We start from the raw sequence: 15,840 nt of genomic DNA, 5'->3' as shown, positions 1-15,840 counted from the left end.
AACCTCCTTTATGCCTTTGAAAATACACTGGATTACTGGAAAAAATCAATCACCAATCTTAAAACAAGGTTATTTTTTAGTTCCTGAAAAGTTAATAGTTTGGAGGTATAGTGCACATTTTATTGGATAATGATGATTTGCAGATTTGCATGATATACTTTAAGCCACCAACTTGAAATCCTACAAAAGTTTGTATTTTTGAGAAGGGGGACACTTGCGCCCCGCCAACGCAGTGTTTGCAGTCAATACCTGCTGATCCCACAGACTCAGGCGGGTCTGTCCATTTGGCAGCAGCAGCAGTCTGATGTTGACACTGAGCCATGAGGACAAAGTAGTCTGCCACCGAGTCTGTTGCCAGAGGGAACCAACACAGACCCCATGTGACCCCATGTGAACCTCAAACGCCTGTTGATACTGTATTGGCTGCCTATGTTTCTTACTCGTGCAGACAGGTGCACAGATGTCTTGAACTGTAGATAATACTGTATTTTCAGTGCAGCTGCAATGAAGTTTGAGAGAAGTTTTCCACAACCTGCAGAAACATCAAGACCTCTTAGTATTCTGTACCTGCTATTTGACATGTTCAACAGTGCATGGATAAGTCTATCAGAGAATAAACAGAGACATCAATCTTTGCACTAATAGTAGTGTGACAAGACCAAACTGAAATACAGCCAGAATGTTGTATGATTTATGGCAGGACGTGATGTCTGAATACAGCAAGTTCAGACATATTCTGTACAGTTAGACTGACTTCAGGGGCCAGTTTACTTTCTCTTATCCTTTATGTTCTGCAGACACACTTGAGATGATATTATCAGTCCCACCATCTTTACACACTTGGCACGAGCTATAAACTAAGCTTCAGATGTGTTCACTCAGGGTTCAACTTCCCTTTATCTCTTAGATTCCCATTGACAGTGAATCCTTGGAGAGAAAGACGGTCAGTAATAAATTCAAAAATAATATGTAAATTGAAGTATTGTTACTAGCAGGTCCCTTTAGATGCCTGTGATTCTGCAGGGACAATAATGTGCAAATCCCTAACTGTGCTGAACTAATTATTCTGACAAATCAGCTGATTTCGGGGCAGAGTGTAGTGAATTTGGAGCGGTCACCTCATCAACATGCGGTATATGGACTGAGAGTTGAATAACCTTTCTCCCACTCCCAGAGTGCTAGGGTATTTCTTACTGTCAAACTCTGCCTAATGTTGCATAACTCTTCTGCTGAAACAGTGAGGTGAAGGCTGAAGGTTGACCTTGGCTTCAAATATCACTCATTCCTGTCCCAGCCCTCAGACGCACCATGTCGTAAAATGATCTCAGTTATGTGTTTCATACAAATGTCGTGACTCATCAAAAACTGGGGGATAATCTATATCATATATGGAACTGTTATATTACTATTACTATTTTAGACCTAACAAATGTACTCTCACTCCTGTCGTATTGTTTGCTTGCTGCAACACAGTTTCTGTAGGCTACTACTTTTTCCTTGTTTCCTTCTGCTATCAATAATGTAGTTCTGGTTAAAGGTCCACTGTGTTACATTTAGAAGGATGTAATTGCAGAAATTAAATATAATATTAATATGTATGTTTTTATTAGTTTAGTACCAGAAAATATAACCTGTTATGTTTTTGTTACCTTAGAATGGGCCCTTTTTATCTACACCATGAACCGCCACGTTTCAACAGGAGCCCAGAAAGGACAAACCAGACACGAGCAGTGTTCAGTTAGTTGAAATCTGCAACTTCACCACTAGCATGGCCTGCTAAATCCTACACACTTGGGGCTCCTTTAATGGGGGGTTAGAAAAATATATTATCTCGGCGGGGCCTGGTTAGGGCTCAGTCGTAGAGCTGGGCGACCAATACGCAGCGGCCCCGCGCGTTCGAGTCCTGACCTGTGGCCCTTTGCTGCCATGTTTCGTCCCCCTCTCTCTCTGCCCTCTGTCCCGTGGTGCATGGTCAATAAAGCGCATAAAAAAGGCCAAAAAATAATAATCAAATATGTTGTTTGTAAAGATAATGGTATGCATGGTCATTAAAATTTTGTTTAGCTTTACATATACTGTACATTAATTTTATTAACTATGCCAAACCACCTTAAAATTAATAGCATGACTCATTTTAAGGGAGGCGGTGGTCTGGTAAGGTTTCATTTATTGGATTTTGCATTGATAGAATAGACATTTTCACAATAATAAACCTGCAGCCTGGTCAATACACATACCACAAAGGATCTATACTGGGCCTAATTTTGTTCAGCCTGTAGATCAATGACCCCCCCCTTAGCTTGTCCATCTGTCAACATGCAAATGTTTGCAGATGACACACTTCTTTATGCAAATGCTAAAAACAAACAACAAGCTGCAAACAAATTAACTGCAGCCATGGCCCATGTGTCTGATTGGTTAAGCAGCTCATGTTTACACGAGTGTGATAGTTAAACATGAGTTTACACACTTTCATGTGTAAACATGAACATGAAAAAAATAAAGTAACCAATACCATAAAATTTAATCTGGCTAATTTCAGGCATATAAGACCATACCTAACAACAGAAGCAGGCAACCTCTTTATCCATGCTATGATCTTTTCCCATATAACATACTGTTTCTGTTCACAAGCAAGCACAAAAACTCTCAAACCCTTTTCAAACAGACACTAAAAACACTAGAAAACACTACAAAAGTCAATAGTTATCACCATTGTCATGTAATACAAAAGTACAATTTATTTATTTTGGTTATTCTTAAACATTTCGCAGACACTTGCCTCATCTTTAAGGTCTTACATGGGCTTCCCCTCCCCCAATGGGGCCAGTTCATAAAGCAGAAGGATAGCAGTGGTGGGGCAACAAGGGGACTGTGCTGTACAATACAGACGTTGCAAGTTTTGGCAAACAGTGTTCTCAGTGAGAGACTACAACAGTCTACCTACTGAACTAATTAGTGCACTAATTACCTAACTTTGAAACATAAACTTAAGAAATGGCTTAAGGCAAACCAAATTCACAGCCATTAGTAATCTTACCACCTCATCTCTGACACTGCCTTCACATAATCTCACTCACTCAATCACTTTTGTCATGTATTTATGTATTATATTGTATTGTTCTCGTAGTACTTGTTGAATCACTGTACTAATGGTATTGGGCACTAATGTATTATAACCTGCCCAGGGGCTAAGGTTGAAGAGTGTAATAGTGTAAAATTGTCCCTGGTAAATAAATAAATGAATGAATGAATAAATAAATAAACCTCTTATTGTTTACAGTACAGCCTCAATGAGTTAATCCAATAAAAACCCCTGCCACAATATTGTTTGAAACTATGTTGTTTTAAATTAATATTCACTCCTCATTTAATGGAAGATGAAGGTATAAAGGGGGAAAAAGGGTTTTAGTTTCACACCTCCATATACACCTGTTGCCAGGTGAGACAACACAGAGGGACTTTGCACACGTGAAGACCTTCAGGGAGTTATTGGAAACAATATAAGAGGCTCATTGATAAGGACACTCCGACTCTTCTTAAACAGAGATCACACCGGCAGACCAGAGCTCAGCGGTTGGACCTGCGCATCCACTTGTTGAGTTCATAGTAGTTCACCGTCGCTCTATTTAAGAGGCAACAACATGGCACACGGTCTGGTCAGACGGGAATCGGTGGAAACGGAGATGCACAAGTCCGAAGACAAAAGAAAAACGGTCGTTTACACCAAGAAGAAGGGCTACGATGTGACCCGGAACCCCCACCTGAACAAGGTAAGTGTGCAGACACTGTTGTGTGAGTTTTCAGCTTGTTTCCATGAGCGACACGGCTGGCAAGCTAGCTGCTGCCTTCAGGGGCCGTAGGAATTATTATAATTCTTAACAGAACTTCAACGGCCAGCCTCAAGTATCGATATGACCGAGGGAAGATGGTGGTGTTGTGTAATATCATACTAAAAGCAGTTTGCCTAACTTTTACGGGGTGGAGATGCTCAACCAATAGTGGCTTATAGGCCTAGGCTACATTAACGTTTAGCTAATTAGTGACTACAGTGCTAGCGGATGTCAAATATTGACACCTAACGTTATCTAACTCAACTGTGCTACATATTCAGTCACTTCCCTCTATTACTCACAACAAAAAGCAGCAACTTTCAAACATTTTCGACATATTAGGTCTGCATTTACTACTTTAACACTGTCACAAGTGTTGTTGATATCTAGACCCCGGTCGCTCGGAGCCCTGGAGGAGCATTGAACGCAGCATTAGCCAGGAGGTTTAGGTATCAGCTTTAGACTCGGTTATATTTAGATTTAAAGAGACCAAACGCTGTTGTCACACAAGAGAGGGGCTTCTGCTATTATTGCAGTGTCATGTATTGCTTTACAAAGACTGCAGTTGTGCATGTTAAACATCTGGCCCGTCTACAATATGTGATTCAGCACATTGTGACAAGCTGCTGTGAGCTCACTGTGAAAGCTGATATCTTGTCAAGTAAGATAAGTCACTACTGCCTCTATAAAGCCCTATAAATATATCAGGTTAGAAGCTTGTTTTTGCTTTATGAGTAGAATGAGGAACAATGTAAGAATTTGCTTAATCACGCAACAAATAATGCTGAGCAGCTTCCTTGCAGATCATGAGATAAACTGCTGACTTTGCATGTTCTTCTTGTGGTAAAAAACCCCAAAAACCTTTCATTCCTCCTCCTTTGAGCTTCCAACTTGACTCCTCTGACCAGTTTTTGCTGTATAACTGGCCTGATGTCTTTTTTCCCCAAACTTTAAACGCAAACAACAAAAGAGCCTCTGGCAAGCCTTTGAGCCTTTTCCAGTGTTTTCTCTGGGTTTGTGTGGTGGGACGGGGCCCCCAGAGGTCAAGCAGTGGTGACAGGGTCTCTGTCCATGGTGCTGACTGACCATCAAAACAACTGGCTGCAATCAGGGTCCACCCTTAATGTCAAGTGTGACCGCTCTTCGCCAGCAGACTAATTTTAGAGCACTTGAACAGCACATTTTTTCCCCTCTGAACTATTTTTTGCACTCTCCCTGGCCCTCTGGGAAGCTACAGGACGACACTGAAAATGATATGCCTTTCGATGTCTAATCTTTAATCTCCTCTGGTTTAATTCACCATGTGTTCGCAGAGTTTTTAATGTAAACGCTGTTCCCGTCTGATAAAGGTTGCAGTCAGTTGGAGCAGCTGCTGGCCTGGGTGGTGTCACCAGTGAGCTGATAAGTGAGACAGTGAGGTTCAAACAGGCCAGTGTCTGTGGAGCGAGGGCTGGTGAGCTGGGGAATGCACAGAGACCTGTTTGTTAGGCCAGTTAATGACTCCACTCCTGAGACCGCCACAGGCTGCACATCAACCCCCTGTGTGTTTTGTTTTCATGTGCGCATGGAAGTGGTAGGGTGAGGTGAGACGTGTGCACAGATTCATTATGATACGAAGAAGAAATTAGGCCGCCCTTTTGAAATGTACGTGTTTATTGCGGTTTCTGTCACTGCTTGTTGAAGCTCTACCAGCTGCTCTTTAATCCAGCTTTGATATGTTGACGGAGTTTGAATGAGTTTTCTCTGCCTTTGCCTTGCAGATCTGATTTTAAAAAGTTTTCTTTTCTTAAATCTCTTCCGTCTGAGGTGACGGCTGTTTTTAATAGAGGTCAATCTGGGATCTATAGCTTCAGCGCTTAAACCTGTTTGTTTACAGCTCAATTTACACCTTGGGACCCTGAATGGACCTACTGTACAACAGGGCTCTTAAAGAGGGTTAGAAAGCTTGACCTAAATTCATGTTAAAGCACGACTGGTCTAGCACTTAGGATGTTACACTATATTTTGTCTGTTTTAGTAAAGGTCTGTTGATAGAACTTGGCCTCAGACGTTCAACTTTGGAGCCTTTAATGGAAGATTGAAATATATAAAATCAAAGTGTCGCAGAGACAAAGAAACACCATTGTACTCACAGTTTTTCCTCTTTCTCCATTTCCGTGCTTTTTTTATTGTGAGTAATGTTAAGAGCGAATGTTATGAGAGCCACGCTCCTTTGTTCTTCAGTTTACAAGAAGTCTTTTCTTCTCCCTTTAAAGTCAGCCATCCTAAATGAGCTCACAGTTTGTGCTGTTACATTGTTTTGGAAGAAAAGTGTGGTTTAACAAGATTAATTACACAAGTACAAAAACTGGGCTCGAAACTTCTCAGCAAGAAACATGTGAGGGGCCTGCTTTGGCAGTTTGTACTCAGCACAGTAGTTTGTTCACTGTATCACTGCGAAATCACAGTCTGTTCTTCTTTTCTAAAGAAAAATAATGTTTTTTATAGCGCTGCACAATTAATAGAACTATATAACTGCAAGTTATTGATAAAGGTCCACTCTGTGATAAACAGCATTATAATGAAGTACTGTAGTGCTGCAGAGATGCCCTGGCCTACAAATATTGTTCTCCAGGTGTGAGAAAACATCTTTATTTGGTACAGAACCCAACAAATTTCACATCTTCTTGATTTTAATAGTTTCTTCAGTGAAAATTTGTGATGCAAAAATTCCCGTACTAATTGTGACTGATATTGCAGTTTGTCAAAGTAATTGCATATGAATGTTTTTTACCATATAGTGCAGGCCCACTGGAATCCATTTATCCTGTTAATCATATTAAATTGCCCGGTTCTGCACAGTGCTCTGCTCCAAAGGCGCACCAGCTGTTTTTCCCGCCACACTTTGCCAAGGTTTTTTTGAAGCTACATTTGGCTAATGTCAGTTGGTGGTTGTATCTGAGCCACCTGAGCCTCCCATCAGTTGACTAAAGTGACCCGAAATAGGGCTCCGTCGAACACACACAGGTTGGAGTCATAGCAGAAAAAAAAAAGGTTTCTTATGCAGCCAGGTGAACCATCCACTGTCAGCCCTGTGCATGAACTGGGGCGAGGAAATTGGAGGAGAAGGTAGGAAATGACTGCTAAAGCGTGTTAGTGGCCAGGCACAGGCAGGCTTCTGTGGCCCAGGCAGTGGCACATTGTTGCCCTCCCTCTGATTTCAGCAAGCCCTGGGGACGAGGTGTGTTTACCTCCCTCAGCTGGCCCACTTCACCTCTAACAGGAGCCAGTCACAGCACAACCTGCTAATTGATGCTGAGGGACGCAGCGCTGAAAGCAGCCTGTCCTCACATCCACAGGCTTCGATTTCCTTTTAATCTCCCCACTCTCCCACTTCTACATGCAGAGCTGATGCATGTGCGTGACACACACACACACAGCTTCACCTCACTCTTTGGCTACCGCCCCCCTCCTCCCTCTCCAGAGGTGGAACCGGATATTATAGGTGTGTTTTGTGTGTGCTCACTGTGCAATAAAGAGATGAAGTGGGGTGCGACGTGTAGAAAGGGTTCTCTGTGGCGAGGAAGAGAGCGCTGGCCACGCTCCACAGACGTCCTCTGTCTCTCTGCTTGATCACACATTAATGAGGCATCTGTGTGAATCCCGGCCCTCAGTGCGTCTCTCTGACGCTGGTTCCGCCTGCCCGCCGGCCTTGGATAACAACAACAACAACAACCTCCCTAAAAATGCTCTTCGCACCCAATCAGGGATGCTGTTTCGCTTCAAACACTGCACTGAGCTGTCGGTGTGTCGGCGGCCAACAGATGCCCATTCACCGGCTCTGTACTGTAGGTGAAGGTGACCGGAACAAGTGCACTCAGTCAGAAAGGTTGGAGAGAATGAGAACTGCGGCTCCTGTCTGTTTGTTGACCTGCTTTTACAGTTTCACAGGCACCAAAACATCCAACCTGACAATAATGAATAGTGGACTCACAAAGACTTGCTTTCAGATACACTGAGTGAGAAACGGTGCTGTCATTCACGCTTTTGGCACCAGATTCTAAGAAAACTCCCGTTGATCCCGTTGATTAAACGCTAATGTTTTGTTTATTGAGGCTTTTGAAATCACTAACATTATGCATCATTAGAGCCTACGAATGCTGAATAAAATGGAGAGCCCGTGCCCAGACAGCGCTGCAATTGGATGCCCCATTTGTAACCACAGGCTCCACATATGACATTGCAACATGGCCCGTCAGATGCAGGACTAGAATTAACAATCTCTGGTGTTGGCAGGCGCTGAACAACAGTGTATCTGATTTGGGCATTGAGGATGTGCTGGTATGCCAAATGGCGACGGTCCTGATAACCCTCCGTAGCAACTGGAAGTCATTAGGCTCTCATGTTAGATTTACTCGGGTTTGGCTGCTACGCTCATTGACTTTTGCTCCCAGAAAAGATTTTTTTTTGTCCTCACCGGGTTTGTGTTTTCCTTCAACCAAGACCGACATAAATACATTTAGCAACAAACAAACAAATGGCAACAGAAATTCCAAGCTTTTATTTCTGAAATGGAAATAATTCTGCGTCTGTGTGGCTCTCCTGAGGGTATGTGTCATGCTTTGTTGGTTACTGCACAGCGATCTGCTGAGTTTTCCATGTGAAACATAATGTGCTCCAGCCGGTCTAGGTCTCTAGCAAGGCCCGATAAGGTTTTTATAGCGGTGCATGCACTCTAATAGAATTATGTCACAATTGGTAAAAGGTGCCAGTGAGAAAACAGCTTGATGACCCGACGCTGACTTTAGCCGAAGCAGTCTGGAACTCTGATTCCCACTGAGTCACAAGTCAGATTGTTTTCTGCACAGTCAACACTTCTACAAGCTTTGTGCTGACAGTTTTTCTGTGTTGGTGAAGCATTACAGCAAGGCTTTGTTTGTGCTGCTAGCAAAAGGTTCCCATGGACCATGGTAATCGTTCTACATTTGTCAATCTCTCAGCTTTCTGGCCCCTATCCATCCACATCCACATTTCACATCCTGGGGCAAATCTTCTGATGGATATTTGTGGCGATAGAGCAGTGGTTTTAAAGTAAATAATTTGTAGTATGTCTTGACAGGATAAGCTAAGGAGTAAACAGTGAGTCCCTAATGATGCTAATTCTCACAAACATCAAGTTTTACCCTTTGAAAACCCTTACATAGTTTAAACATTTTCCACACACACTTATTCGCTTTCTTGCTGACAGATGAGAAGATTGATACCACGTCGGCCAAACAAATATGAAGCTGGAGCCAGTGTGCAGCTAGACTGTAAGCAGTCTCAGGGTGTCATTGCATCCGGACAGGAAATGGTTCCGGCACATAACTTTTTAACATTGGATTTTCTTTGATTTTGGATTTAGGATGAATGAGATATCACATATTAATTAGTGAGCTTTAGAGCTTTAGAGGTTGGCAGAGTTTTAGCTACACAAGCGGCCCCTTTATCACTTCTGTCCAGATGGAAATATCTAAACAAGTATGGATTGCCATGAAGATTAGTACAGACATTAATGTTCCCCAGAGGATGAAGCCTACTGACTTTAGTGATCCCCTGACTTTTTCTCTAGCGCCATCATCAGGTCAAAAATATGAATGTCCAATACTTGGTTTTATGACGAAATACCTGCAAAACAGATTTCCACCAATTGTACTGCTAATTATCAAATATGAGCATGCTAACATGCTAAGATGGTGAACATGGTAAACATTAGACCTGCTTAACATCACCGCGTTTCACTGTTAGCATCTTGATGTTAGCATTTTGCTTAAAGCACCACTGTGCCTCACAGAGCTGCTAGCAGACTTGTTTTTATCTTTGGACATGTTTCCCTGTGCTTACAGTTTTTATGTTAAGCTAAGCTGAACTAACCGGCTCACATCACATCTCAATTCAGTTCAGTTCAATCTTTGTTGTTCCTCAAGGGGAAATTTGATTTACAGTAGAAGACCAAAAAACGCAACACAACGTACAAAGACTTTGTTTGTTCAAAGTCCTCATCAGAAAGTGTTGCTGAGCACCTTTTCGTCTCACTCTCATTAAGAAAGGAAATGTATTTCCCCAAAATCTCAAACTATTCCTTTAAATTTCACCAAAACCTTCAATCAAAACTACAAAGTATTAAAAAAGACCTTGGATTTTCAATGTGTGTGGAATCACTGGCTACGTTGCTACTCACATTTTTCATTTTAATCTCAATCATGTTGATGTGTGAGTAAGTTTTCCAAAAGCCACTGCACCGGGGATTCTGACATCACTGCCCTGGGTGGGGCAGAAATCATGTGAAAATGCCAGTGTGTGTACATTACAGGCTGTTTAGAGGTGGATGACAGTGGTTATATGAGGTTGAACTCGATGATGTTGGCAGTCAGATTACAAGCCGACGTTTAAGTGAGCGGTGAAAATGGGACAAACCTTTCTCTGTTCAGACTTTATGCAGAGCAGCTGCACTTGTCAATCCCCCTCACTAGGTGGACTGCAGAGCTCAGTGGATATGTGTGTAAAATGAGGGGGTGTGTGTGTGTGTGTGTGGGTAGTTCCAGGTGTGGCCAGGTGTGTCAGGTTGACCGCATGTATTGCTGGTGACCAGGCATTCCTCTGATGGACTGGAGTGGATCGGACAGACAGAAAAGAAAGTGCGCCCTCGTTCCCCTCCAGGAACCAACCCCAGCTTGAGCTTTACACACACACACGCGCACACACACACACACACACACACACAGGCACACACACAAACGCACACCCTACTTTTGATAAACCAGTTTAAATAGGTTGTTAACCTGCAGCCACACAAGTGCTTTTATCTGTGTTTTTCAGGGCTGGCTCAAATAAAGAGTGTAATATGATCACACTGAGAGTTCAACTATCTCTGCACACACACACACACACTTGGGAGGCTGTGTTTATTCTGCAGCAGGCTTTTCTAAATGGCCCTACCTCCTCAGCTCACCTTTGTGTTTTTTGTAAGACGGTCCTCATTCATGTGAGGACAACGGAGAAGCCATTAGCTCGTCCCAGACAGAAAGAGAGGAGTCTGAGCCTCATCACCTTCCTATGAAGCTCATCTCAAGCATCCCACCTCTTTCAGCCCCTCCTGTCGTTTTCCCCTCCTCTTCTCTTCAATGCTGCTTTTGTCTGTTATATTAAGAGTGGCGGAGGTCTTGCCATGTCTTAACAGAGATACATCAGCAAGAATTTAAAGGTAGTATTTTGTTTCAGCACTCTGCATAGTGAATACATTATTATGTACAAGTCCCGAGGTCAGAGAGCTAGCTATCATTAAGACTGATGCGTGCTGATTGACAGGTTTTCAGCCCCATAAAAACAATGATGAGGTTAGTGATAATTGAATATGCTTGCTATGTGGAAAAAGCTCAACTTTTATGAACTTTGACATGCTAATTTGTTCTGTTGACCAATAGCAAACCATTTCGGCAGTGCTGACCTTAAAAAAACATTCTACCACTATCCCCCCCCCCGACCTCAAATGCGCTCATCACTAACAGATCCAACACAAACAGGTGAGTAAAAAAACTGCAAACTCTTTGTAGCTGTTTCTCTCTGAAGTGAAAAGCTGTGCCCTTTAACATTGACCATGAGCTACAGTGTTATGGCCTTTTTCCCAGTGTTTTAACAGCCGTTCTGTTTGCTTTGTGAAGAGACAAGTCCTTTTCTTTCACATTTTTACAGCCTGGGTGCATTTAGAGAAGCAGCTGCCATGTAGGTGGTCATTTGGACAGAAGACATTCTTGTCATCGCAGAAAGTAGCAGTGACAACAGGAAAACACATTTCAGCGGGGCCCTCACATTAGCTTGACATGTTTATTTCCTATTACTGATGGCACACTGTCTTGAAGTGAAGTCACAAAGGTAAGCGGGGTAATTCCCCTCTTTAAAATATCCTTGTTGTTGCTGCTGGACACTGGCTATAGAATTAGACAGTTATTTTAAGAGTGTTTCTGGAAAAGGATTGGCTCTCTGTAGGACCATGAGATTAATTGGCGATTTCCTGCACTATTAAGACAGGTCAGCCAGGGCACACTTGACTGCAAGTAAAGACATGTGTCCTATGATTGCAGCTCACTTTGCTCGGTGTTTATGTACTTGTGTTAAGTCTCAAGGATTTGGCTTCATGGACTCTCTCAACATGACTCAGCTGTAGAGAATCCCTTGGTTGTTGCTCCAGAAAAAGGACGTATTTAGACAGTAGAAAAGTGTTTTCATTAGGAGAGAGTCACAAACACCTGTGAATTCAGATATGGCTGTTGGGGCCCATACTGTCACCTGAACACGGCCAGTGATAGCTGGAGCACCACTGGCCAAAAGTGAGTATGTGAACCCAAGGCTTCACAGAGCTGCCGATGTCTTTAGACGCTTGGACACTTTCCCGGCAACACTCAGGCTCCTAAGGGACCTGGACTGTGGAGCATGAAAAGGCTGGCTCAAGGGGATTGGCTGCGTTTGAAGAACCTTACATGTCCGCTACCTCCACCCACTCAAGGCTGCCCTCCCTAAGTCAACAGCGGCTCGGTTTTCAAGGCTGTTTGACCAACAAGCGTGTCTGTACATTCACAAGTTGACACCTCTTGATTTTAAGTAGCCCTGCGCTTGCATATTTGCTCAGGATGAGGAATTTAAGACGCTCCTTTTGGTCTCAGAGCTCAGTGTTGCTAGGTGGGGATCATGACTCATGAAAGTGAGGAGTAAATTAGAGGCTGAGCTGCTGTCTGCTCGCTAATGGCAGATTTGGACAAGAGATGTGCTGTTGTAGTCCGTCTTGAAAGCTTTATAAGATTATTGAACACAAAACTTCAAACGCTATTTTTGGGGTCTTTAAATTTCGAGTTATGCCAATATTGCTTCTCAAGTTATTTTCATTAGTATTTTCTGTCTTGTTCATTAAAAGGAAAATATGGTTTAAAAATACAAAAAACATACGGCAGCAGTACCTCTACAAATGGGAACAGAGAAAGTATCTGGTAGGTGACTTAACCAAGTTAAAAGAAAAAGACAAAGAAATACATGGCGTTCCTACACATACACAGTATAAATGAACAGTTTCCTACTGATATTTAAGGTTAACAAGCTCCCATGACCTACACAGGAAATTTTCTTTCTGTTTGCATTGGCAGTCGTGAACCTAACAATTATAAGAAATGTGGATTGTTATTAGCAATAAGAAAACAAGCAACAGCCTCTTTGTATGTAGTATATTAAAGAATATTTACTTTACAAAAGAGTATTATTTATCTGTTTTGTCACCATTAGCAAATGTGGCAAAATAGACATTTGGCTATTTCCTGTTGCTCCCTGAACTCTCGTTAATCACACAGCAGGACTGCAATAATGCAGTTTATCTGGGAATTTATCTGTTTTTTCAGCCACCTGGTTACACTAGTTTAAGTTACTGCTAATCACTGCTATCATATGGTGTTGAGTCTTGTATTCACCAAAAAGATAACCCTAACCCCTAACCCTTGTTTACACAGGCAACAGCACTTAGCTGATATAATTTGAGGCAAAATCCCATCCTTGTAAGAAAATTTGTGTAATGATATTTTTTTAAGAAAAGAAACACTTGTGTTTTGTTAAGACTTGTAGTTTAGAACAAACACAGTGAAATAGGGGGTCATGCTCACTTTCTAAACCAAACATATGAAATAAGCTTAAAAACCCCGCACACAGAGTTCTATCAGTGGACCTACCTAACATATAGCAGAAATGTTGATAGAGAAAACACTAGTTATCATTCTGATTAATGTGTTTGGCCCCCTGAACAAAGTTTGAGTGCCATAGTCCTCAGGCTCCCAATGACTACATTTGTTTAGGAATGAGTGCACATGCAGGCCTTACACAGCACATTTGTTGGGAGACATTCATTGGGAAAAACTTAGTCAGGTTGTAAGATCCTGAGAAGAGAGAGATCGGAGCTGATGTGTGCTCTTTCTCTTCCTCCTGAGAGGAAGGGATGGATTTAGAGGGCTTTATTCGCAGGGCAGTCCTCTTGAACCCTGCTATGGTTGCCATTTTAGCAGGAAACAGATGGGGGGCATCTGGCCTCTTACTGGGGAAATCTACAGGATTTGGACACAATAGGGCAAGCTGGTACTCTAAGGCTTCACACTGAATAAGAAAATACAGCTTACATTGGCAAAAAATTGACACTGATCTTAATTTAGCTTCAAATTCATTAACAAATCAGGCAGGTTAGTACAAGAGTTGATGATATGTGACCTTTTGTTCAACTTTACCTTCATCTTTCCTTCAGCGATAGATTCAGATTATCCGTTGTGAGATAACTGTATCCAGGTGTAAGTCTTGTCAATAGTAAGTACAAAAACAGAACTATACTAACTTGGAGACAAATATTTGTTGAACTCATTGCTCCATTTACGATCCAAGTACAGTCTGTCCATTGAGGCGTTATTTCCGTTCTGCTCTACAAATTATTAACAGTCTCTTTGTGTGTTTCATGTGACATCCGTGCCCTATACATTCCCGCACTTTTTTCCTGTGCCTTTTGTGAAAGATGGACCAGTCGGAAATGTAAAGATTAGACATGGACTATAAATTATATCCTCCCTGTTGCGAAATACGTACAATACCAGCTAACTGACTCAAATAGATATAGACATATGATATACTGTAGATGTATGGGAATTTTTTAAACCCACTTCAACTAATCTTACAGACCCTGGTATAAATGTTAAATACAGTGTACAGTATGATTACATTTTAAGTACATTATAGTTTACAACTGAGTGTTCACTCGCAGACTTCACTTTGGTTTTCTGTGGTGATGATCAGCCTCACTACTGTTCTCTCACATGCTGCTCTCAAAGACCCATTTGTCTGGTCCTTTATACAGGTGGTCTGGTGTTTCTCACTCTGGCAGGTTTATTGGGCTCATTGTGCAGTCCTGTCTTTCCCTGAGCACTGATGTCTACTTACACGAGGAGGAGACAGACGGGAGATAATGCGCTACCTACAACATATAGGCCACTGTATGTCATTAAGAGATGGAAATACAAGAACTAGATAAAGAAGGCATGTTCGCAATAGGAGTAGGTGATATGGATAAAATCCACTATCATGTTACATGTTATTGTATACTGTATCTCTTTTATCTTTTTGAGAAACCTTTGTGGATGAAATTACATTAACAAACAGGAATTCAGTGAAGTACCTGACCAATTTAAAATGTATTAAATTGAACAGTCAATGCATTGATCTTTGTTAAATTAAAACTGAAGGTTCTACCAAGACCTGAACTTCAATTGGATCACTGGATTCAGAGTCCACAGGGCTGACCATTACAACACAGCACCCATCTTTTGCATGCAGATGGTCCAAATCTCCAGCCTGCGAACTAGACACATCTGCCATGCTCATGAGGTTTCATTTGCTCTGGCAGATGCGTCTCTCCAGTGTTCCGTTTAAATATAATTCTTCTACCCTTGGAGGTCCAGATTTGAAAAGTCAGACATCACACGTTTCGCCGCTCTGATTGATAGGTCTAATTGAGCCCAGTCTGCGGATCTGTCCAGGAAACTCAGATCAAACTGTCAAACTATGCAGTGATCAAAAAGAAAATAATTATTTTTTTGCATAATTAGCTATTTGTGAATGCCAGGCTAACAAATATCTCAACAAAGACATTGGAAAAAGTAAATCATTGCTGTCCGATCCTGAAGTTGTTGTTTTAGACTTCAATTACATGATTAAGTTTATATCAAGTTGCCTCAGATCACGAAAAAACACAGAATTTCCAATTAAAAGTTTGAATTAAAACTGATCTATGTTACTGTTAGCTGGGGGTAATTTACCTGACTTCAAGGGACAATGAAATGTGTCACAGTTTCACGACAATGCTCTTTCACACTTGCTTAACATTGAATTCAAACACAAATGACTTGAAGTTCTGTACTCTGGGCTCGTCCGGGAATTGAACCCGGGACCTCTCGCACCCGAAGCGAGAATCATACCC

General features: G+C 41.9%; 1 protein-coding gene across 1 annotated transcript in view; it reads left to right on the top strand.

Annotated features, from left to right (window-relative positions):
- Window positions 1–3,569: 3,569 nt before the first annotated feature.
- The window catches only part of me1 (malic enzyme 1, NADP(+)-dependent, cytosolic), an 82,365-nt gene continuing 70,094 nt past the window's right edge, over window positions 3,570–15,840 (top strand). Inside the window, exon 1 of the mRNA XM_035672027.1 lies at window positions 3,570–3,773. Coding sequence (XP_035527920.1) covers window positions 3,645–3,773 — 129 coding nt within the window. The 5' untranslated portion in view covers window positions 3,570–3,644. The remainder of the gene's footprint in view (window positions 3,774–15,840) is intronic.

This window comes from Morone saxatilis, unplaced genomic scaffold, assembly GCF_004916995.1.
Source record: "Morone saxatilis isolate NCDOM2014 unplaced genomic scaffold, NCSU_SB_2.0 Contig24, whole genome shotgun sequence".
In the NCBI taxonomy this organism is placed as follows: domain Eukaryota; kingdom Metazoa; phylum Chordata; class Actinopteri; family Moronidae; genus Morone; species Morone saxatilis.
The sequence above is the reverse complement of the archived record's forward strand: the minus strand, read 5'-3'. Positions and strand labels throughout refer to the sequence as shown.